Source organism: Amphiprion ocellaris, chromosome 1 (assembly GCF_022539595.1).
Source record: "Amphiprion ocellaris isolate individual 3 ecotype Okinawa chromosome 1, ASM2253959v1, whole genome shotgun sequence".
In the NCBI taxonomy this organism is placed as follows: Eukaryota; Metazoa; Chordata; class Actinopteri; family Pomacentridae; genus Amphiprion; species Amphiprion ocellaris.
This window is the reverse complement of record NC_072766.1, coordinates 21,732,675-21,756,697: the sequence shown is the minus strand read 5'-3', so window position 1 is coordinate 21,756,697 and position 24,023 is coordinate 21,732,675. Positions and strand designations below refer to the sequence as shown.

At 41.8% G+C, this 24,023-nt stretch overlaps 1 protein-coding gene across 2 annotated transcripts in view; it reads left to right on the top strand.

The window, feature by feature from the left end:
* The window catches only part of fto (FTO alpha-ketoglutarate dependent dioxygenase), a 123,322-nt gene extending 107,239 nt beyond the window's left edge, over positions 1 to 16,083 (top strand). The window contains exons 9-10 of one of the 2 annotated variants that reach the window (XR_008602343.1): positions 12,997 to 13,239; positions 14,577 to 16,083. Coding sequence is in view for 1 of the 2 variants with exons in the window: in XM_023265585.3 (XP_023121353.3) it covers positions 12,997 to 13,137; positions 14,577 to 14,583 (148 nt within the window). In the remaining variant the exon portion in view is untranslated. The remainder of the gene's footprint in view (positions 1 to 12,996; positions 13,240 to 14,576) is intronic. The other variant, XM_023265585.3, reaches the window with a different exon arrangement.
* Positions 16,084 to 24,023: the final 7,940 nt, after the last annotated feature.

Below are 24,023 nucleotides of genomic sequence, written 5' to 3'. Positions count from 1 at the left end.
CTCCACCTAAAACTTTTGCCCCAACTCATCTGCATAGGCAGGTACTTATATACTCACACCCAATGTTCCCTCTAATTTTTCCTGAGTCTGAGCAAACACACAAACTCCCTGAGCGTCCCTTGGACCACTGTGAGCAACATCAGACGTGTTCACTGTGGTCACACCAGCATCACATCCATTCAAGTTACATGGTTCATTAAAAGAATCAAATTACAGCATTTACATTTCTGTTAAAACACTTTGTCAACAGGAGCCAGTTGAAGGCTGCAGTGATTTTAGTGACACTACAATGTAGAAGAGTGAAGTTATTGAATATTTGTCTCTCTTTACTGTTGCAGTGGTTTTGCAAATTGCAGACGGACCCTGTTCACTCCATAGACACCAATGTTATTCCTGTAGCTTGAAAGACAGCTACTTTTGATAAAACTGGGCTTGTAGCACATTGTCTGCCTTGCAACAATGGGAAAGAGGCACCGTTTATGTTTTGACAACCTATATCTAATGAGTTATTGATGCTGGAAGTGTGAATCTGTGAATATCTTTCCAACTTTACTGAACTTGGGGCCACTACCACCTAAGGAGTGATATATTTAATTTTGAAAAAAGCATTTAGCCATACTTGAAGCTTTAAGTGCTTTATTAACACGGAACTAAAAATTTTGTATTGTTTTATTATCACAGGTTCTGTCTGAAAAGAGGTGGCATCATTTTAAAAAGTGAAATCAAACTAATAAAATGTAATGACCAACCAGTGAGCAATACTGGATTCTGCAAAAACATAAACAACTTTTTTTTTAAAAATCTAAATCTTATCTTAACACAGTTAATGTATTAACTTATTTTTGTGTGTATGCATGTATTTATTGATTTATTTAGTACTGTTAACATATCAGAGTTATGAGTAAATTTTTCTTAAGAAAAAAGAAAAAGAAAAAAACCTTGAGCAGAACCCGGCTCTAATGTGGGGGGACCCATCTGCCTGCTGGCCGGGTGGGTTGACTTAGGCATTTATTGAGTCACTAAAATACTGTAGAGTACAGACCACATCAGCATGATTATAAGCATCCTCTGGTAAATTAACAACCAGATACTGATGTCTCTCACCATATGGACTTCAGGAGATGACTGGGGGATGATAAACTGTGACCTACTGGTTGGATTCTCTCTGTTCTCATGTTTCTTACATGTTTGTCCCCTGACAGCCGGGTCCTAATGTTTTTTGAGCAACACACCATACTATGACGTTTTTACAATGATGGTTCTACTATGAAACCAGTTTGACATGTTCAGGTGTTCTTTGTGTGAAAACTCAGAGATTTCAGGTATCAGAAGGTGGTTTTCAACTTTCTTTGTTAACTTTCTGCCTCAACTTTAAACTAAATTTCCTTCACTATCCCAGCCCTCTGGACTTCCAGTAAGCTGTGTTCCTATTGGCTGTCCAGGTGGCTGCTTGGTGTTATCAGGAACACCTGAGCAGCTTGGTGTTATCAGGAACACCTGAGCAGCTCAGTGTCTTCCTGCTTTATTTAGCTGCAGTCAAACATTTCCTCTGTTTCTCTTCACCAGTGAACTGGGTTTGGCTCAGTTGCATTAGTTTGTTCTTTAGGCGTTGGCTTGCAGCTTCCAGCAGTAAAATCGTCTTTAATGTGTTTCTTGGTGTGTTTTAGGGGTGTGTACTGGATAGTTGTCTTGGTAAATGTGGTTCTTTAGCCACAGTTAGCACATGGTGCTAATGTGTGCAGTGATTAGTGGATTTGGTGCAGCTGAGTTGTGTCTTTATCTTGGCTGTAGTGAGTCTTTAGAGGTTTTTGGTCAGACACATTCTGTATTCTTGTTTGTGAACCAACGTTGGTTGTCCAGAAGGTAAGAGTTCCTGTCCTGATTCTCTATTCTCAGAGGTTCTCTGGTAGGCTGCAGGAGACTTTAGCATTTGGGTTGTGCTAGTTTGGTTTTTGTACGGTTTCATTTGGACGACTATCTTGAGGCCCCTCCATGTGGTTTAGTGAGGTTTTCTGCAACAGTTCTACAAAGCAACCTGCAGCAGAAGAGACTTTGAGAGTTTTTAGGAAGTTCTGGAGAGCAGACTTTAGAGCAGCAGAAACATTTGTCAGTAGTTTGAGCAGGAGAAGGTGAGCTTCAGAGTAGAAATGAGACAGAAACCTTCTTGACCCGTGTGGTGAGGTCCTGTACCAAGAGTTTGAGCAGGTTGTGAAGAATCTGTAGTTCTTTGGTGTGAAAGCACAAGAAGAGTCGACTCATTAAAGGAGAAAACAGGAGATATTGTTGCTTCTTCTGTCATTCTGCAGTTTCCTTAGACTGAATATCAAGTTTATATTTTAAATGATTTCCCATGTGAGCCCAAGAAGGCTTGAATAAACTCCCTCCATCCCCTGGACACAACATATTTTATTACCATGTTAAATCTTTTTTTTTTTTTTTTTATGTTTTTTCAGTTTTAATCATCATTTTTTCTCTTTGCTTGTTTAGTTTTGTCATCTGTGTAAAAGGTGCTAAACAAATAAAGTTGAACTGATAAACTGAATAATTGACTAACTCATGATTGTGACAACAGAAGTATTTTCGTTGTGATTTAAGGGTTTATTTTATTTTTAAGGTTGGGGTTAAAATCTTGACAGAAAAAGAAGATTAAAGAAATAAACTACATAACAAAAAGCAATTAAATCAAAGGAAAAAAATTAATACAATAAAACTTTTAAAAAGTTTTATTGAAAAGATTTAAGAAATTTAAGATGTAATTTTCTAATTAAACATTTAATTTTTTAATTAAATGTTTTGTCTTTTTAAAGGTTTAATAATCTAATTAAATGTTTTGTCTTTTTAAAGGTTTAATAATCAAATTAAATGTTTTTTCTTTTTAAAGGTTTAATAATCTAAGTAAATGTTTTGTCTTTTTAAAGGTTTAATAATCTAATTAAATGTTTTGTCTTTTTAAAGGTTTAATAATCAAATTAAATGTTTTGTCTTTTTAAAGGTTTAATAATCAAATTAAATGTTTTTTCTTTTTAAAGGTTTAATAATCTCATTAAATGTTTTGTCTTTTTAAAGGTTTAATAATCTCATTAAATGTTTTGTCTTTTTAAAGGTTTAATAATCTAATTAAATGTTTTGTCTTTTTAAAGGTTTAATAATCAAATTAAATGTTTTGTCTTTTTAAAGGTTTAATAATCTCATTAAATGTTTTGCATTTTTTAAAAGGTTTAATAATCCAATTAAATGATTTGCATTTTTTAAAAGGTTTAATAGTCTTCTTGTGCAATTGTATTTTTTAAATGTTTAATGATGGAAAATATTTTATCTGTAATTTTGAATATTTGTATTTTAAAAATTTTGTTTAATTTCATACTGACATGTATTGTATCTTGCTGAATTATCTAATTCAATATTTTGTCTGTTTAATATAATTTAATTGTAATTAATGTTTAACTCTATTAAACAGACAAAATATTGAATTAGATAATTCAGCAAGATACAATACATGTCAGTATGAAATTAAACAAAATTTTTAAAATACAAATATTCAAAATTACAGATAAAATATTTTCCATCATTAAACATTTAAAAAATACAATTGCACAAGAAGACTATTAAACCTTTTAAAAAATGCAAAACATTTAATTGGATTATTAAACCTTTAAAAAGACAAAGCATGGGTGCCCATATAGCTCAACAGGTTAAGCGGGTGATCCATGTACAGGGGCTGGTCCCCGACGCAGCGTCCCGGGTTCGAGTCCCGCTAGTGGTCCTTTGCTGCATGTCTTCCCCTGACTCTTCTCCCCCGTTTCCTGTCTCTCTCTCTCATTATGCCTATCCGATAAAAAGCTGAAAAAGGCCAAAAAAAAAGACAATACCTTTAATTAAAAAATTAAATGTTTAATTAGAAAATTACATCTTAAAGACAATAAAACTTCAAATAGGAATTGCACAGAAAATACAATGAAGCATTTAAAAAGAAACTTAAACATTGAAAGGTGGTAAAACATTTAAAAAGAAAAACCTTAAAGATTTAATCGAAACATTAAATATTAGGAAAGAAAAACAAACTCAAACAAGCCAATAAAACATTTGAAAAAAACAATTAAACATTAAAAAGACAAAACATTTGGAAATCAAATCAGACATTAGAAAAGAATAAAAGGTTAGAAAAGAGCAAAACTAAATGTTTAAGAAGAATCAAACTAAAGACGAAACATTTCAAAAGACACCAGTTAGACTTTAGAAGATCAAATTAAACAGAAGAGACAATAAAACGATGAAAAAGAGCAAAAACAGACAAAGTTCTTAAAGCATTTTCTAGTCTGAAACAAAATCATCAAGTTGTTTCTTCAAACATTTCCTCTTTCTATGTTCTTGGTTGATTGTGGACAGATTTACTAAGAACTAATTTCAGAAAACTGCTTTCCAGATAAAGTCTACTAGTAGTTGAAGGCATCGATCAAACTAATGTTACCTTCTGATCTCCACAAACTTTACTGTTCAGTGAAGAGAATCAAAGTTTGTTGAGGATTTCTAAAAAACCCACAAGTGAAGGTCTGAGAAGAACTCAGATGGATGGTCTAAATGTGAAATCAAGACTCATGGTTACAAGTTTTAAGGCTTCTGTTAACTAGAAAGTTCAAACTAACAGAGAAGTACTGAGAAACTTTTAAAACTTCAGTCAGACTGTCTGAAGGTTCAAACTAACAGAGAACTACTCAGGAACTTAGAAGATTTCAGTCCTCAGACTGTCTCAATCGTACGACGTAGTGTGTAATTGTATGCAGCACAGTGAGCCAGCATACTCGTTTCCGTTTTCACGTCGTCTACATCAACAGAATGCACTGAAACTTTGCCCCCACTAGCTTAGCCTCGCCGTAGCACGCAGCTCAAAGGGGCGTGTCCTATCTACTCATTCATATCTATGAGAACAACGATGGCTGCACATAAGGACGCCTGACGTTGATTAGCTGCGTAAATACCATTATATACAGTCTATATACGTATGTGAATCGCATCATTGGCTGCAGCAGCCAGTCACCAGTCACTCACTGACTCACATTGAAAAATAGCACAGAATGAATTGTTACGTGTTTATTTTATTTACAGTTTAGGTTGGATTTTTTTTTTGTGCACAGCGCAGATTTTCTGTGCGCGGAGACCGTGTCAGCAGTGCGCAATTGCCTACGCGCACAGCTTAGAGGGAACAGTGCTCACACCCACACACACCATTATACTGCATTCCCTGGCTCGCTGTATGAACCTTTTGCATCCTGTTCAGTGCAGTGCCTCAGGGCCTAGCCTGGCTGCTCTTCCAAACAAATTGCTGGCTGTTCACAACGTTTTAAATGCTGAGGCCCTTTAATTACACTATTTACTTAATAGGGTGAAACAAAACTCGTGTTCACGCAGCAGGAGTACCAGGTGATGCAGAAGTTCAAACACCTGGCAGAAAGCGCTCCTCTGGCACGGACGCACAGCATACACATGTGTACGCATGAATGCACACACACTCACACACTGTGTTACAAATTCTACAGGATTCTTTCATGCTTGGATAAGAAGTTGACTGACTTTGGGACTTTCTACAAAGTAGGTTTTCTGGGGGGAAAAAGGCATCTGGGAAAATGCAGCTCATAAGTTACTGTATACCCTGCCTGACATTTTCAGAATTAGTACATCCTGTCCTGTAAACAGTGAGTTTTTGTTGACTTTTTTGCTGTGCTGTTGACCATTTGGGAACATCATCTCCTACTGTGTGTCACTCCTTTGTTTGTCATGCTAAATGCTTAAAATGTTCATTATAATCATGTAAATCAAGTGCTCATCTTTTGCTGTTTGTTTAACAAGAATGTCCTGTTGATTGCCATGTAGCCTACACCTGACCCTGTCCAATTTATTGGGTTTAAGATTTATGACTGCCTCAGCAGAGTGTGTTTACTATCACTGGTTTGCTGAGCCTATTATGTGATCTCATCATGACAAGCAGAGTCAACAATGAGGTGACTTTTTGTATGCAGTTTGAGCAAAATGTCATATTTATTCAAAGACGTTTCCTGCTCTCAAAGACTTGCTTGTTTGTTCCCATGCTTTGTTTAAAAGGAACAGCTAATTCACTGTCTCTTTTTTCTTCTTCTTGTAAAGCAGTTTAATATACACATTTCTGAAACCCAATATCTGTTGTGTAACAGTTTAAAGCTTCTATCTCACAGTTTTGCTTTACACAAAGGCTTCAGAACTTAACACCACATCCCCTGGAGCTGGAAGGATGACTTGTAACTGGGCAATTTAAGTTACAATAGACTATAATTAGCTGGGCCAGCTTGACCCCGCCATTGTCACCTGAAGACAGGTGGGAATTGTGCCTGCGCTGGATCGATCATGTGACTGGGGTCAGGTGTCGTCCAATGGTTCGGCTGTACTGCTGTTGAGGCAAGCCTCATCCATCACCAGCTTTATTGCACCATTCAGATGATGCCCACAGGGCACTAACGCTTGGCCAGAAGGGAGGGAGCCTGCGATGAGGGGGAGGGATAAGGGTTAAAAATGATCGTTTTACAAGATCACTCTCAGCACAACAAGTTTTCACAGCAACGGTATGCTATTGCCCTGAAAAACTAAGAGTTAGTGCTCCCAACGCCACATTAACCATCTTCCTGATTTCCTAACAGCAGATTTACAGCCTCGCAATGCCGAGCTGTGAAAAAGTGCAATCACTCGCAGGCTCGTAACCTCTTTACCCTCGCCATCAAGTCCTCTTATTGCTCCATTTTCTCTCCTGGGCTTTATAAATAAATAGCGTCATCAGGAAAAACTTCTGTGTCTCTTCAGAACCAGCTCTAATTGGTTTTGCCTGTATAGATAAAAATGTTTCACTCTGGTATTTGGCCACGTGTGTCTCGTTTTGGATGCTGAGTTGAGCTAGGCGGCCATCCCTGTTTAGCGTTATCTTTGCGGTGTTACTGACAAGGCTCAGAGTAAACTTTCTGTCATTTGGTTTTTTCGTTCACTTTTCCTTTAAGTCAGCTGCTCTTGTTGAACAATCCTGTAGCCTGGCACAGGTGGCTAGTAGGGGAAAAGCCACAGCCCCTTTCATTCCTCCTCAGTCAGCCTGGAACACACGCACAAACTCTTTTTCTGTCTGAAATGCACACACACACACATACTCTCACTTTGACTCTTTCTCTCTCTCTCTCAGACATAGACTCATGAACACACACAGACCCGGAGCCCCAGGGGGTGATCTGTCTCTCCACCCCTTGTCGGAAGAGTAAACGGCCAGGAGGGCCCTATCTGTTTGTCCTTTTCCTGCCTTTTTTTTTATTAGAACCTGATTGCGTTTGAACAATAGTTGTCTGCTCGTAAATTTTGCGCCTGTGTTGACATTAGGCCACATTCCATCCCGTAGCCTGAGGAGGAGAAGGAGCAGGCCAGGGTGTTTGGTAATTTGTTACGCTGTTAAGCACCTAATGGACGTCCACCTGGTTTTTGAGAGCAGTAGCTGTAGTTGAGGGGCTTGCCTCCTTTGCACTTCCACACTGCAATAGTGTTTTATTGCTTCCAATTATGAAGGCTGTTTAGAGGCTACCTTGCTTTGTGTGTGTTTTTCTGTTACATCTGGTTCCCCCTGCTCTAGACGGGGCACGTAGCCAGACCACATCAAACGCAGGGTGTGAAGCAGGCAGAGACTGTGCAGGTACAACGAAACTTCTCTGTTCCTGCTGTAAGATTCCAGCTAACTCTATTTACAGCACATGGGCCCAATGCAAACTCATGGTCCTGTGTTTCCAACCGGCTAGAGATGCCAATAATGAGCCTTATTTGTTTCATGTGGTTTAATGAGCAGTCCAGACTGCAGCTGGCAAGAGGGAGACCTCACAGAGTCTGAGGAAGGGGCTGCCCCACCCAAAGGTACCCATGCTCCCTGGCAGAATCATTGTTCCCAGCAGCAGCAGCAGAGCCATGGTGGCACGTGGGTGGGTGGGTTGGGGGTGTTGAAAGCACCACGCGGCAACCACCTCGTCTCCTAACCCACCCCCCCTTTTGCTAATGCATTTTTGCGTGGTTTCCACAACCATTAATTAAAGGGGAAAAGAGTGCATCAGATGTTAGTTTTATTAGCCCAGGCTCCTTAGAGGGAATCAAAATGAAAGGAACATATGTCATGCATTTGATGATTCCCCCTCCCTCTCTGTTTCTTTCTCCACAATTGCCCACCTCACACACTCACAAAGTGTACAGTCAGCAGCTGTCTGCAGACACAATAGCATTTGATTGATCCTGAGGAAACGGTTAAGACGCGGCCCTGCCCACGCTTTCTTCTTTCTGGCTGGCTGGCTCACATTCTGCACCACTTTACATTTAACGCTGAATGTGGCAGTGATTGGGATAATAGGAGTTGGGGATGGTAGTTGGGGATCTGAGGCACCGTTCAGGCTCTAACGAGGGCAGCCCTCAGAGTTCACAGGACCCTTGGAGTCCCGTGTGGTGTAAGTTGAGATCCAAACTTCACAGGTTGGGCCTTGTTCTGAATGACTGCCTGTTATACTGCCCTTTCCACAACATCTCTAATATCTTGCACAGCACAGTAGAAAGATAAGTATGTAGATAAATGCTATCTGTCTGTCTTTTTCACCTTTTATATAACTGCATCACATACAAAGACAGATGTGCTCAATCACTCATTTCTTACACGGTATTGCATATACAGAATGTACATGGATAATATACTTCTTTCTTTCTTCTCTCTCCTTGGGACGTGATTGCATGCCTTACCTTCAGGGGCAGGCTGATTTATGAGACACATGCCTGTTTTTTCATGACTTGTTTGATTGCATTCTCAGCTATCGGGCACTCAGGCTGCCAAAACCATAAAAATTCACACCTGCACAAAATTTCTAGAGAGTCAGATAAAGCACAGTCAGAGCACGAGGAAGCAGGTGATCTGAGGTATTTTGCTTCCCTTGATCAGCACAAGCGTATAATATAGATCAAAACTGACTCAGATGATTGATTAATGTTCATTGTACCTTTATGCAAGCTTTATTTTTTGGTCCAGTTTAGATACTGCATAGGAAATGATTCTCGGAGCACTACCCATGCTCATATTGTTCAGGTAGTTGGAGTCACAGATTTAAAAAGTCATCAACACTCGTCTACTTTTGAATGTCATGAAACTCATAACTTTTTTGAACTTTTAAACTATAAACAGTGTGTAAGGAAAATTTGCAAGGTGGATTTAGGGGACTTGTGTGAATGGAGTTCATTTGATAAAATGGTATTATCATTTTTTTTAAGGTATCATTGGCTGTTTCATGCATTCAGTGGAACATATTGGTCATTTGCATGACTTTCACATAAAACAGCTGACAAGTTCGGAAAAGATATTTGGCATGTCCTAAGATGATGTGAGTCTAGCAGCTCAAGCTGTCCAGTCCCATGTGGTTACAAATGACCTCGTATAGCAATAATGCAATAAGTGTTGTCTCCTCTCTACATTCTCTGGGTTCTTTTTCACTTCGCCTGACACAATTGTGCATTTATCAGTGTAATTGCATGAGTCGGAAGCACTGATGTTGTCTATTAGGCGGATTTCCATCCTGTTAAGAGCAGAGGGCCTTTTAATGTATGGCCCTGCTTGAGAGTACTGCTACACAATTACACACTGGCCAGAGATTGAGTGGACTGATGATGCTGATGATTGGGATGGTTGGGATGGAGGTGATGGCAGTGATGATATTGGACCACCCTGCACCCTTCTAACAAGCCTTTCACAGAGAGTGTATGAGTGAAACAACAAAGTGAAACCGAGGTTAATCATTTTATTTACTCGTTTTTCTCTCTCTCTCTTCACCCTACCTCTCTCTGCCTTTCCCTTTCCTTTCTTTAACCAAGTGATGGAGCCCAGACCATGGAGCAGGGGGGAGGAAATCGATGGGGAGCGCATTACAGTAAAACGTATTGATTAGGAGACCTGCGAGCAGTGTGTTGGTCGCGGAGATGGTGGAATGATGCAATGCTTAAAGGAATTTATCCTTTGACTTTTACATTAACCTTTTATTGACTGCTTTGCCTGTCCATAATTAACACTCACTTTAGCTAAAGTGGTTAGTTTGAGCGCAAAGGGGGCTCCGGCCCTTATTGCAGCGAGGGCCGTGGAGCTCCCGCCCCAGCCGCAGTTCAAGTGCACTGTGCTGCATGGAGGGAAAGGCCTCTGTGGAATAGAGGCGATAGAAGCCTAGATACCTTTCACATTAGCATACCATTTGAGCGGGGGCCTGCCAGGCTATAAGGTTTCAGGGCAAATTGAAATGAGTGATTGTATTGCCAATCTCTCTTGACCGAGCGCCAGATGGGATAGTTAGGCCCATATCTGTCTGGGGTTAATCCATTGGAACAGCCTGGACTCACAAACACATTCTCTCCCTCTTTAACGCCCCCTACCCCACCCACACACACACATGCACACCTCTTTGTCTTTGACCTTAACTTTAAGGTGGACTGTTCTGCCATGGGAAAGTCTTTTGGTGAGCCTTGTTTGTACGCCACCTTGGCTTACACAGAATTTCTAGCAAGAGCCCTGGAGAGCTTAAGGCACCTCGCTTGATATTGACTTTTTGTTTGGTTCCATTTTAGCAGTCAAGGGACGGAACTCTGTGAACAGTGGTAGACTGTGTAAAAGTGTGTGCTGAATTACCTTCACTATATTATCTTTGATAGGCTTCCAGTCTTGATATCTTTTATATCTCTGGTAAACCAGGAGCCTTCTATTTGCAAGCTAATGTTGCAAGATCCCTTGTCAAAGAAATGCAGCAGCTCTGTTGAAGGCAGCTAGTCGGGTTTTTACGGTATGTAGCCTTTCATTATAAGTCAGGGCAGCAGAAAAGAGGCAAGTGTTTTCTCTCATAGCTCTACTGCATGAATACTTAATCAGACCAAATCAAAAGCCCGGGTTCCCTTGGCCTGTGGTGTCCTGAAGCTGATGTCAGCAGAACCACACAGTGTGTGTGTGTGTGTGTGTGTGTGTGCTGTCTGGGTCAGTTTGCACTCACATACCCTGTAGATATGTATGCCAGCCATGTCCTCCTCCTCCTTCTCCTGCTCCTCCTCCTCCTCCTTCTCCTCTGAAGTGGTGCTTCCTTTAATTCGCACCCTAAATAAATGATGAGAACATTTAAACACACGGCTCGTCGCAAAGCCCCAAGGTCGCCTAATCGTATTATTTATGAAGTGATGTGCTACATAATGGTACTTAGTGCATGTTAACAGATGCTATTATCAGGCCCTGATCCAGAGCGCTGAAGATATATTGGACAGTGGATGTTAATGCTGCTCCTCACCACCATAATGCAGCAGCTCTTTAAAGGGCTAACCGCACCAAAATGCAGCACTTAGGCCGAGAGCCAGTCGAACATTAAGTGGCTCCAGTGAAAATATATAACCACAAATTGTGGCAGCCCCCGGCTGTCCCCTGACAACTTTAACATCCCCTCATCTCATCCATAACCGACCCCCATATCCTTCTCTTCGGCTCTCTGTGCCCTCTTCATCCCTTCCGTCAGTCGCTGGCCACAAGGTGGTGGTGGTCGTGTGGGTGTGTGTGAGGGGCTTGTTTGAGGTTTTTTGGGGTGTGGATAGGGTAAAGAGATATGACAGGACAGGCCCTGGCATAATGACTGAGTGGGGAATATAACTGGCCTTGTGGCTGTAGAAGGAGATTCTTGGGTCACTCCTCACAAGCACACATGCGTGCACTACACACACAACATACAAAATGCCATCCTCCACATCTCCCTTTTGCACCTCCAGGTCAGGGGTCACTCTCATCTGTCAAGAGGCAGAGGGAGGGCAGATTTACACTGACAGCAGAGAGCAACACAGAGTCACAGCAGTAAATATTTACACAGGTCTGACAAAAGATGTGGCCAAGGTCTGTGGGGGCTCCAAACACTGTAAAAATTACAACTTACCCCAGATTATTAATCATATACAAATCATGCAGTGACATGTAAAGGCTGGATTTCTCACTGCTCTGTCATGATTGCAACAACAGAGAGTGATGTTCTCGTGGAAGCATCCTGCTGTGTGTGTGTAAGATGAATGGGGCATTAATCATGATACATGATATCATGTTTTCTCATCACCATGTCACTGTTGCTGTCATTTATGGCTTTAGAAACACTTTCCTGACACAGGACTTTCCCCTTTTCTCTGAGCTCCATTCAGTTCAATGAACTTTACTGGCTTAAAAGTATTTTTGCATTGCCTAAGCAAGTAGAAGTTGTATAAAGAGAAATTATTTAAATGTCCTTAAAAATATGTGTTAGGGGGGAAAAAACTATGCAAAACATTTGTACCAACAATATAAAATGGTCTGTCTTTTATAGATTATGCTGACAAACTTGCTCTTTCCTATCAAGGAGGTTATAGTCGGGTACACTGTTATTAGGAGTCGTAAAAAGAACATACAAGCCTCCTACTTTTCTTACCTTCTAGTCAAACACACAATACTGACGTGTTTAGAGCAGGGTTAACACACCTTCACACATATTATTGACTGAACAGCTTAATATTTCTAGGACTGACCCCTTTAAACTTTTTATTAGTCCATACAGAAAGACCGGATAAAAAAAAAATCTGTGTTTATCTTCTCAAACTATAGTCACAGTATATTCACTAGCACTAGTTATATCGTATGTACTATTATTACTAATGATGTGAAGATGGAAATCATTTGGTTTAGGTGAGGTTTTGCCAAGTAGTGGGTATGGATACATAAATGGTAATTATCCAGGAAATGAATGTAAAATCACATGGAACCAGAGCATATGTGTGTTGTGACAGTGCCTCCTGTCAAAGCTGTAGCAGGGTGAAAAACACTAGTGGAAAGTTTTGTGAGTGAGCTCAGAAGTGTGCCCTAATGTTGATGAGCGTCCACCAGTTGGTTTTGATGAGAGGGAGGAGTTAATGGGTTTGTTTGTTTCCTGTGTCCTGTCGCCTCAGGTGCCACTCGAGTCTGGCCCAGACATTACCCCCTGAGGAGGCCCCAGTGGACCGGCCCTTCTGGGGTGTGGATGACCCCAGCATGCCTCTGCCCTTTGATCTGGCTGACATCATCAACAGAGTGGAGTCACTGCTCTGGAGGTGGGCCCAAGATGCTGAAGTGTGGAAATGTGCTTAAGTACACATTGCGTACATATATCTCTATATATGTATATAGCCCATGCAGCATGCATCCATTCACAGGTGACTAACTTGTCTTGTCGTTATTTCCCTATGGTTTATTGGACAAATGATCATTTCTTAATAATGTCTTACATAAATACACACAGGCACATAAATACTGAAGTAATTATTTACAGACCAATGCGTGAACAGTCAAATAAGAAACGTAAACAGAATCTTGCATGCTTCGCACACCAAGTGACAAATGTGGAAAAGCTGGCCGAAGGCATAAGCAAACTAAATGGCTACTTGGGGCCCATAAAGGAAACATGAAAAATAAATAAATAACTTGAAATTACTTTGACAACTGCTTATTCAATCCAGTATCAGTTTTTCAGCTTTGGGAGCTGCTCAAAATCTGCTCATGGCTCTAAAAATGTTTGGCCTGGCCTTGCACTGCATTTACAGATACACGAACCACATGCACACATCTGTTTTTACACATATGGTGCTTGATTTAAACACTGAAACTGCTTACCAAATCTTATCATAAACTCTAGTAAATCATCTGCAGTGATCAGCCACAACACAAAAACCACTGATAGGTGACATTTGTAACACTGATCATGTTGTTACAATGCAAGGGTCTGCTGAGAATCCTTGGGTCCTGGCATTCATGTGGATGCTACTTTTCATGTACCACCCACTTAAATATTGGTACAGACCAAGCAGGCTACCCCATGGCACTGGCAGTCCCACACAGCAGCAGAATGAACCCCACCCCAATGCAAACGCTGCACAGGAATGATTCAGGGAACATGAAAAAGTTCCTAAGACATTGACTTGGCCTGCAACTCCCCAGATTCCAATCTGATTGAGCACCCATAAGTTGCCCTACAACGTGCCCAGTCCACGGAGGTCCCACTCTGCAACCCACAGGACCCAAAGGATCTGCTCCTAGCGTCCCAATGCAGGACACCAGAGGACATCCTTAGAGGTCCTGGCAATAGGTCAGAGCTGTTTTGGCAGCATGAAGGGGATCTGCACAATATTAGGCAGGTGGTTTTAATGTTGTGGCTGATTGGTGTATAATCATTCAGTGGACTTGGTCTTTGTAGCAGCCAATACATGAAGTTGGACATTGTCTTCCTATTAGTCAAACATAATCACAGTGTGACTCATGGGCCCCTCTGGGCCTCTTTGAAGGCATTTCAGCCTTTTGTTGTGACACAAAAAGGCTGTGACTGATCAGTATACAAACGCAAACCATCTTTTACTTCCAATTTAGGCTTAAAATTACATCTAAACCTTAAGTTCACTTCACAAAAGGCCTCCCGCTCCGTCATAGCATGTGATGAAAATAAAAAAGACAAAGGCAGATTTTGACCATTATGTATTTCTTTTTTCTTCTCCAACAGGATGTGAGGGATGGAGAAGATATGAGATAGAAATATATGAAAAAAAACCCACCAGCTTTTCTGAATGGTCCCCACATTAGCTGAGGGGACAGACCACTGGTGATACCTCTGTCTTGATCCCACCGAGATTGATTTCCTTTTGATTGGGGCATCTACATCTCCGCCCTACTCCACCCTCCACTACCCCAGCTGACCCCGGCATCTCAGCCACCCCAACTTGGATTTGGCTGGAAGGAAACCAGACCACCACAGTAGATCCAGAATAGTGCTTCAGTAACATGCTAACAACGCAAAGCTTAGCAACAAGCTACTAGTGTCACAACAGTCTAACAAAACATATGTGGAACCTGCATTTCAGTGTTAGCATACATTGTGTAACTATTTATTATTTCAGTGTACTCTGTTACTTAATCTCATGTAACCCAGACATGCTTTTATCAATGGATTGACTCTTTCTCAGTAGTCACAGTACAGTACATACATATATGCTTTCTACTTGTCACACAGTGTTATAATACAGTATAGAATGGTAAGAAAACTCACTGCTCACATGGTATTGCATTCTTCACTTGTGTATAGTGTAACCCCTTTATTGTGTTCAGAAGTGGAAAAAAGCCTGAAGAGACCAAAGAAAGATTATGATAAGAAAGTTATGAATGTCACCCAATGGAGAACATGAAGAATGTGTTGTCAAGTGTTTATGGTGCAGTGGTGCGCTTGTGCCATATTGACGCGTGACAGTGTGTATGTGTGCGTGTTTGTGTGCATTTAGCCATTTGAATATACATGTGATCAGTTGCTGGCCTGTGCGTTTGTGCACGTTCGCCCTCCCACATGTCAACACGAAGGCGCGGGTGTATGAATGTGATAGTGTGTGTGAGCCTGTAGGCTGCCTGCCAGTTGTTTGTTCTCGAAGATGTGCATATGGAGAAACAGAAACTAGCAACGGGGCCCCTCTGCCTCTGCTCTGATGAAAGGCAGCGCTGATAGAATGACCCGGAACACAACCGCCGTTTCTCATAATTACAGCTGTTCAATCGCTTTTAATTACTCTTAAAGTGTGTAGAGCACCACATTCCCCTGTAATGCTGCAGGCCATCCGAGAGAGCGAGAGAAAGATCCGGCGCTTCTGACAAAATCCACTTTCAAAAAAGCTAAAAAGGGTGGAAAAGGGGGCCGACGTCAAAGCAGTGTAGCAGCCCTCCTCGTTTGATTTCTTTCTATCTAGTTCATGATGAAGTAGAGATGCTGTTTACTATTAAAAATGCAGAATGCACTCCTTTTTTTACTTCTGAAGTTTTTTCCAAGATGTTAATGGTTGCCAAACGCTGTTCTTCTTGCTTCTTCTTTTGCTGCGCCTTTGTTGTTTGTTGTTGTCAGAGAGATTTGTTTGTAGATCGGCAGTAGCGTTGACTTGTTTGAATCACTCTGTGCTCCCTGCGCCACAGCTTGTCTGTCTGAAGCAATAGGAATGGCAGTAAATAAAAAAAAACAGTGTTTTATCCAATGACCTGCATCCTTCTCATTTTTTAAAAAATCCTTATGTATAACACACATAACAGGTATAGAAATTTGTTCATACACATGTTTGTGTCAGTTTGCATATTGATTGACTGTATTACTCCTAATATTTTTGACTTGACCTTTGACCCCACCAACCAAAGCAGTCCTGCATCTCTTTACCCTCCCACTGTGGTGAAGGTGAGTATTGTGCTCTGAAGCAGCCTCTGAGTTTTCCTCTAGATAAAGACAGGCTTAATTATTGGTGTAGCTCACTGGCAGGAACATGCACAGTAAAGCATTTCCTGATGCATGTAGAAAATAATTTCCAAATGAAGTTGAAACAAAGAATCCTGCTGACTTGAGTCTTTGTGTAATACTTAAGTACATAGATCTAATTATCTGCCTTAGTTTCTTATTTAGTTTTATACCCAGCTGCTTCTTACTCTAAACTTCAAAGGAGCAGGCTGGATTAGCAGAGCAAACATCTCCTACGACAGCTTGATTGATAGATTGGTTGATTGAGTGACGTCACTCCCTGTAATGAAGTGCTGGCTAATATTCTGCATGTCTCTCCAAAACCTCAACTCCACACCCTTCGCCAGCCGCCATCCCAGAGGTCGCTTATGTTAACTACTTCCTGTAGTGGCTGAGTGACTGAGTGATGGATGAGTGCGGAGCGCTCTCCCCTCGGGGGCCGACTGAAAAAATGGGCCCCCACTTGAAGAGACAATTACACAGCGCTGGTGAGAGCCACAGGTATGCATTGTTCTGACCGGGGTCAGCCGCCAGCCAACCAGCCGAGCCACCCTCAATTAGGCCAACAATAGGTGCAGGGGGAGATAAAATAACCAGGTGTGTGGTGGGGAAAGGTATCGGTTTGGGGTCATATCCCAGTCAAATGTTTCAGTGTGTGGCTATAAGGCTGGCGCTGATCGCAGTGTAGGTAAATGAATCCACAAAATGGATTTAAAAGTGTTTTTGTATCCACTTTGTAAAGAAATTCTGAAGATTTATTGTATTATTTTGGTTGACTAATAACTCTGTCAGTGCCAGTGAAAGACAGCTGTATTTTATGTTTTGAACAGAGGAAATCTGACCTAACCGTGATATATTTTGAGTGGCGACTGTACAATTCAGCTTGGTTATCAGTACATGGACAATACGCTGCAAAAACGCGTGTTCGGTATGTAGAAGAACAAAAACGTGTGAAAACGTCTTCAACGTGAGTTTGTACAAATGAATAGATGTGTGTAATGTATCTGTGTGTGAGTGTGTGTATCCAAGATTCCTGAGTGCAGGCTGGTGTTGGAGGCCCCGGGGCCACAGAGGCAGTAGTAATTGTAGAAGCAGGCAGAGGAGCTGAAGATAGCATCGCAGCTCTGGGGCGGCTGTCAGCGGTGGGACGGGCCGTACTCATTTGTCACCAACACAGACAAACACCACTCCGCACCGACAAAACATTGACTTGATTGACTACATGTGAAGCAACACAAGCCCTAATGTTTTGCAACTGTTAATTGCACTAAAGGTCATAAAAAAGGCAGACAGAAGAAGTTTCCCGTCAGCATAAATACAAGGCTGCACATAAAGCAAGTGCAGCAGTCTGTCACTGTAAATTACACAAAAGGTTACAGATCCGAACTAACTATATCACTCTGTTTTACTTTGCTGACAGAGATTTTATCCATGTCTCATTTACATTTATCAATGATGAAATGCTTATGTTAGATGTTAAATAAAAGTCATTTGATAGGATCAAGACGAAATAACAGTCGCCAGTAATTCTACCTGGACCTGCACTACTGCTGTTGTGCCAGATAATCAAACAAATGTTTATATAGAAAAAGTGCAAAACCTCTGTCTTTATCTGCTGTCTTACCCAGGACCAGACCAAACCGATTTTCACTGGAGCTGCTAAAATCTAAACTATCTCATCCTGCGGACCAACTGTCCTCTCTTTTGGTAGGTTTATCACAACCGACATGTTTCCTGGCCCCCGGTTCACTTTGTATTAGAGTGAGAGCGAACTGATGGTGAAGTCTTGATGCTGGTGTTGATGCTGTCATGATCCTGGCAGCTGAGCAGCTCTGATGAACAGAGGCTATGGCATGATGTGTGTGTGTGTGTGTGTGTGTGTGTGTGTGTGTGTGTGTGTGTGTGTGTGTGTGTGTGTGTGTGTGTGTGTGTGTGTGTGGCTGAAGAGTGCAGAGGGGCATCTTGAGGGAGCGAGGCCTTGCAGATCAAACAGCAGTCTGATCAAATGTAGAGCATGTTTGTGGGTCGTTGCTGTGGCCCCGACTCTGGTGACCAGCAGCCCCAAAATCATGTGTCCTGCAGGACCTCCATCTCTTTATCTCTGCCTCTCTCGCTTCCAGTCTGAAGTGGCTGACCCATTTCTCCCATTCACTCCTCATCTTAATCTGAGCCTTCCTGTACACTTCGGCTGCAATTTTCCACTGCATCTTCAGTTACATTCCAAACTACAGGATCTCTCCTGAAAGGTCATCTTTGTATCATTTCCACATCAATTTAAATACCATGGCTACTGTAAAACAAAACAGGCCAAAGACTGGAAACTTTTGTAGGCGAAACTGCCTGTTCCATCGTTTTATTTGATCTGATAGCAGAAATCACCTGAATAACTTTAGGGCACCAAACACAAGCCAGTTTTGCTTGTTAGTGAACTCCATCTCCTTTATTCCAGCATCATTCCAGCTTTACCTTAACTAAATGTAGTAGAAACAAAAGGTGACAAAAATTGTGACTAGTGAATTCGACACATTGCAAAATGCTGCACTTAATTCCTCCTCTGTCCTTCTTCTCTCTAATCTCTCCCACATCCTCCTCCTCATCACTTCCCCACCTCTCACATACACTCCAGAGCAGTGCTGAAGCATCTCTGCTCATACCTGTCTCGCTCTCTTAGCATTGCGGGCCCTGTTAGCGCCCTGCCATTCATATCAGTGGGATTAAATGGATCGTTTTCCAGCGTTAGCAGCTTCTCCGCCAAGTGGTCTTGATGTCAGGCCAAGCATAATTGAGTCATCTGCATCTCATCTAAAATGGATGAAAGGACTTTTTGATATCGCCAGTACTCCACCCCCCACACCCCAACACACACACACACACACACACACACACACACACACACACGCACACACACACACACACACCAAATACCCAACAGCAGACAGAAAAGACTTAGGTCGAACAAATGGAGAGGAAGGAGGCCATGAGCTCTTACTCATTACTTTAATAATGACAACACCTGATGCCAAAGAGGATTTGATGGACCAAAAAGTAAAATAAAATCAGCGTATGTACTATAGCTTAGGCAAGTAAAGATACTTGTTTCAGGGCATGGTCATGGGTAAGACACAGCAATGTTAGCCATAGAATGTATATAAATATGGATGAATCCTCCATGATGTGATGGAATTTTGAAGATCAGTGTGGTGGCTCCAGCTGTCGCTTTCTTGGCAGTGCCGGACTCCTCCTAACTCCTGGCTAATCCAAAATGAGCAACGAGGTGGACCTTGAATGAACCTGAGTCAGGCCTTGGGCTGTCTTATGATGGGACCAATTTGTCAATCAAAGCAGCCATGCCTAAATTATACATTATGCAGTTATCATGAATTGATAAATTAGCTACAAAGACCAAATTTTTTTTTATACCAGATTGTAAACATGTTTCATTCTATAGTGTAGTTGCCATTTAAACGTGGGGGTTTATGGGGATTTACTCGCTTTTGGAGCCAGTCTCAAGTGGCCATTTAAGGAAGTGCACTTCTGCATTGACTTCATTTCTCAACCCCAGAGATGCTAGCACTTTTTGTGACCATGTTCTTATAACATCCTGTGTGTAACTGCACTCTGCACTGCAAAGAACAACACAATATTTCCTGCTTTTAGCCCCTACCATTAACACTGGTTGTTTGAAGCTGTTTGTACAAACAACCAGTTTGCTGCTGTATTTCTGAAGAGGACCTTTCTTTGTTTTGTTTTTTGTTTTTTTTTTTTTCAACTTGGCAGTGCAAAATGACAAAAAAGGAGATCAGCATGACAGTAAATACCTCACAAGTGATGCATTCTACCTTGAGGCAACTGAGGACAAATATGTCAAATTGTCTGCTTTTAACTTTGACGCCAATCAGTTTTATTTCAAATACCAGAGTGTGCTGCTGAGATACATTTTTCCCTGAGTTTTTGTCAAATTCCCTCTGAGATATTGGATGTAACAAAAGAGGAAGACAGAGACTAATCCTTAGATTTCACTGATTTCAAAAAATGGAGACAAAGCTGGAGATGAAAGAATGATCTTGTTGAACAAGAAAAAAGAAAATGGCAAGAAAACAATGGTAAGAAGAGTAGTCGGGGTGTAACAATTAGAGCCTGAAGGCAACAGCAGTGGTCTGAACAGAACTGCAGTCTAAATCTTGGTTATTAGCTGCATAGGACTGCAGAGACAATCAACTTCATCTCTCTATTTCTACCCTGCCATCAAGCTTTATTGTGACTTATTGTTTTATGTTTCACTGTTATGTCTTTTTTTTTCTTAGGGACTACAGATGTAAATTAGCATTGTGCTATAATCCGGCATATTTACGCCCATTTCTGAATAAATGGGCGTTCATTAATGTGCACTGTCCCTACTAAATAAAGGAATAAATAAATAAATAAAGCTGAACATGTCTCCAGGAGACAGAATAGACAAAATTGTGAATATTAGGTCATTCTCAAGATGATTTGATAGGCAGCGACCAAGTGGTAAAGGATGGATATAAGTAGGGAGTAGGGATGGTTTTAAAAGGTAGTGCGGGGAGCAGGAGGGTGTGATGTATTCATCAGGCGAGATGCTCACCTTATCTGCTCCAACCTTGAAGATGAATTGCCGGCCAGCCCCGCTTAGCACACGCGCAAACACACACATGAACACACTCACATCCCCAACGTTGCTGCCCCTTGATTGACAGCTCTTCAAATGAGTGTCTGAGTAGCACTGGGCTCTGGCCCTCCAAGTAAGTGGGCCGTCAAATTACATCCAGGGGACCGGCTGGCCCCCTCTCCCCTGGCAGAGGAGATCTATTTATTTGTCTGTTTATTTGCTTGGTTTAAATATTTGGTGGGGGAAAAATATTGAATTTTTGTCCCCCGGTCAAAGTCCCCTCATATTTAGTTAATAAAGAGCAGAGGAGGTTGTTTGCCCAGAAAAGTGCAGGATAGGGGACTTTATTTAAGGGAGTCCTCAGAGAGAGCCGGTGACCTTCTTCTCATGGAGGAAAGGGCTATGTACACTGTGCTGAGATTCACTCCCTCTGCCTCCACCAGCCTCGGCCATTGTTCAGTCTATCTGTGTACTCAGACATGTTTCCTACCCTCTTTCTTCCTGCTCTCCATCACTTTTGTTTTTTCTCTTCTCTTCTCTTCTCTTCTCTTCTCTTCTCTTCTCTTCTCTTCTCTTCTCTTCTCTTCTCTTCTCTTCTCTTCTCTTCTCTTCTTCCTCACACACCCCTCCCTCCTGCCTGCCTGTCTTTCTGCAGAGCCTTGCTCTATTTGATGGGAGTCTCTCACTGGATCCCCCGGGCTGCATCCAGGTTAAACTCTTAATTGCCTCGGCAATGGGTGGTTTAAGGCGCTGACTCACTACAGCACAGACGGTCCCTGTGCAGGGTTCTGCGGGGTTATTGGGGAGGGGTGAGTTGTTCTATGCTCGATTGTGGCTGGTACGTGCCGGCAGACAGTGCTGGGAGATGATAAAGACTTATTAATATAGATGATGGAGACGACCTCTGACTGCAGCTGTACAACGAGCCTCCACTGCATGTTAGAGATGATCTATCTATCTATCTATCTATCTATCTATCTATCTATCTATCTATCTATCTATCTATCTATCTATCTATCTATCTATCTGTCTATCTATCTATCTATCTATCTATCTATCTATTGCTTCTTCTAGTTCCATTCCTGAAAACATGGATACATTTGCTGAACATGCACTGACCCCATCCACACCTCAACAATCAATACCCACTAGCAATGTAAATGTGAACATCCAAAGTGCCTGTCTGCTGTTCTCACTCCCCCATATCTGGAAAAATCTACTCGTGTGTGTGTGTGTGTGTGTACACTACGTGTGACACTCAATCTGAAGGCTTCATGACCCTCCCATCTTGTCACATACAACCCCAACACATGTCCATGTTGTTCCGAGATCCAGGATACCCGCTCAGCCAAGCCTTCCTATGTTCTAATGCTTTTCTGTCACGAAAATAAAACCTGCAACATGCCTGCTCAGCTAATCAATGGGATCAATGGTGCATTTCATCCGCTTATAAATATGTTGACAGCTGTCAGGTCCTGTAAGTCTCCAGTAAAGTCATCTTTCTGCGCTGCCATGACAAACAATAGACTCTCCTTACTGTACCGCATGTGGGCTTTGCAGACTGCCAGCCTCGGCTCATTTCATAAGGCTATATTAGCGAGTTAATGCCCCACATCTCGGCGCTCCACCCCTGCGATTGATTCCTGTTTAAAAGGCTATGGGTAGTCAATACCACCTCCTCATCGCCATCTGTCTCTATTTACTAATAAATAAAGTGGAGAGCATTGACTGGTTTGGCCAGGCCTGTAAAAGCATGCATGCTAATGAGTGCTGGGCCTCTGTGACCAGCGGAGGAGGGAGAAGGTGGGGATACTCCACCTCTCCACTAACTCTGTCTCGATGGCTCTCACAAGGCACAGCACTCCAATCATGGTAATTGCCCGCCGGTCCAGTTGTTGTTTAACATCGCTCATCAGACAGAATGCGGTTTCACTTCAGCTGCATAGATTTTTCTCCTAGGCTTGCTTGTATGTTCATTCTCGTTTTTTTTCTCCACTCTCCTAGCAGTGTGTAGGTCGGCTCTTAAGGTCGTGTCTAGTCGTTTGTCAGATGTGGCCTGTGAGCGCTGCTGCACCGCACTCTGTCACACTGATCAATTACAGATCATACAGATGGACTCGTTTGCAGTGACCCTCATGACGTATTTGTTCTAAAAGGCGCTCAATCTTTTCTACCCACCGCCTCTCTCCCATTCTTCTCATTTTTGTAATATCTACATAGGGAAAAAAATAATGTTTGTATCAATAAATGTGTTATGTGAAGGAGGGGGGAAAAAAATCAATATTTGGAAGGAAGGAAATTCCTCATGTCAGTGTGATACAGCTTCACATACTGAAACAGGGAACTTTGCTGTAATAATAATAATTCTAGTTATTAGTGTTGTAAGGAGAAGACGAAGAAGAAGAAAAGAAGTCCACACATAGACATTTACACATGCAGGCCTTAGAGTCCGTTTGGTTTGACACTGATTTCCTGAGTGAAGGGGTGGTGCTGATGTGTCGAGGCTCTCATAGCTCAGCATAACACAGTACTGCTGTGTCAACTGTGACCCCAGCGACCCTGCAGGAGCCGGAGAATGGGCTGCGGGGTCGCTCAGCGACTCAGGTGAAATGAGGAGTCAGAGGTCAGCTGTCCAGTGTGTCAGGCTTGCTGATCAGGAAGTGTAGCCTCTCGCTTCAGGGAGTACACAGGGAGTGTCATGTTTTGGACACATACTCACACTCTGACATAAATCTTCCATGCTTACATGCAGTGGAGCTCCCTCCTAAGTCAGAGAGCTGCAGGAGAGCGGGAGGAAATGTTAGTATCTTAGTATGCATACTGCTCAAAGTAAAAGTACAAGAGCTCATTACTGGACTAGTTCTACTGGTTGGTGTTAGAGGTAGATTATAATCATCACTACTGTAATCATAAATGTTTTCATTGCTACCAAGACAACTGAAAATATGTGTTGTCAATGCTTTGAATTAAACTAATCAAATACACATTTTAGGGTGGACATATGCTTTTCACAGTAACAAAAACTTGCTAAAACCTACACTAAATTAAATGTCCACCTT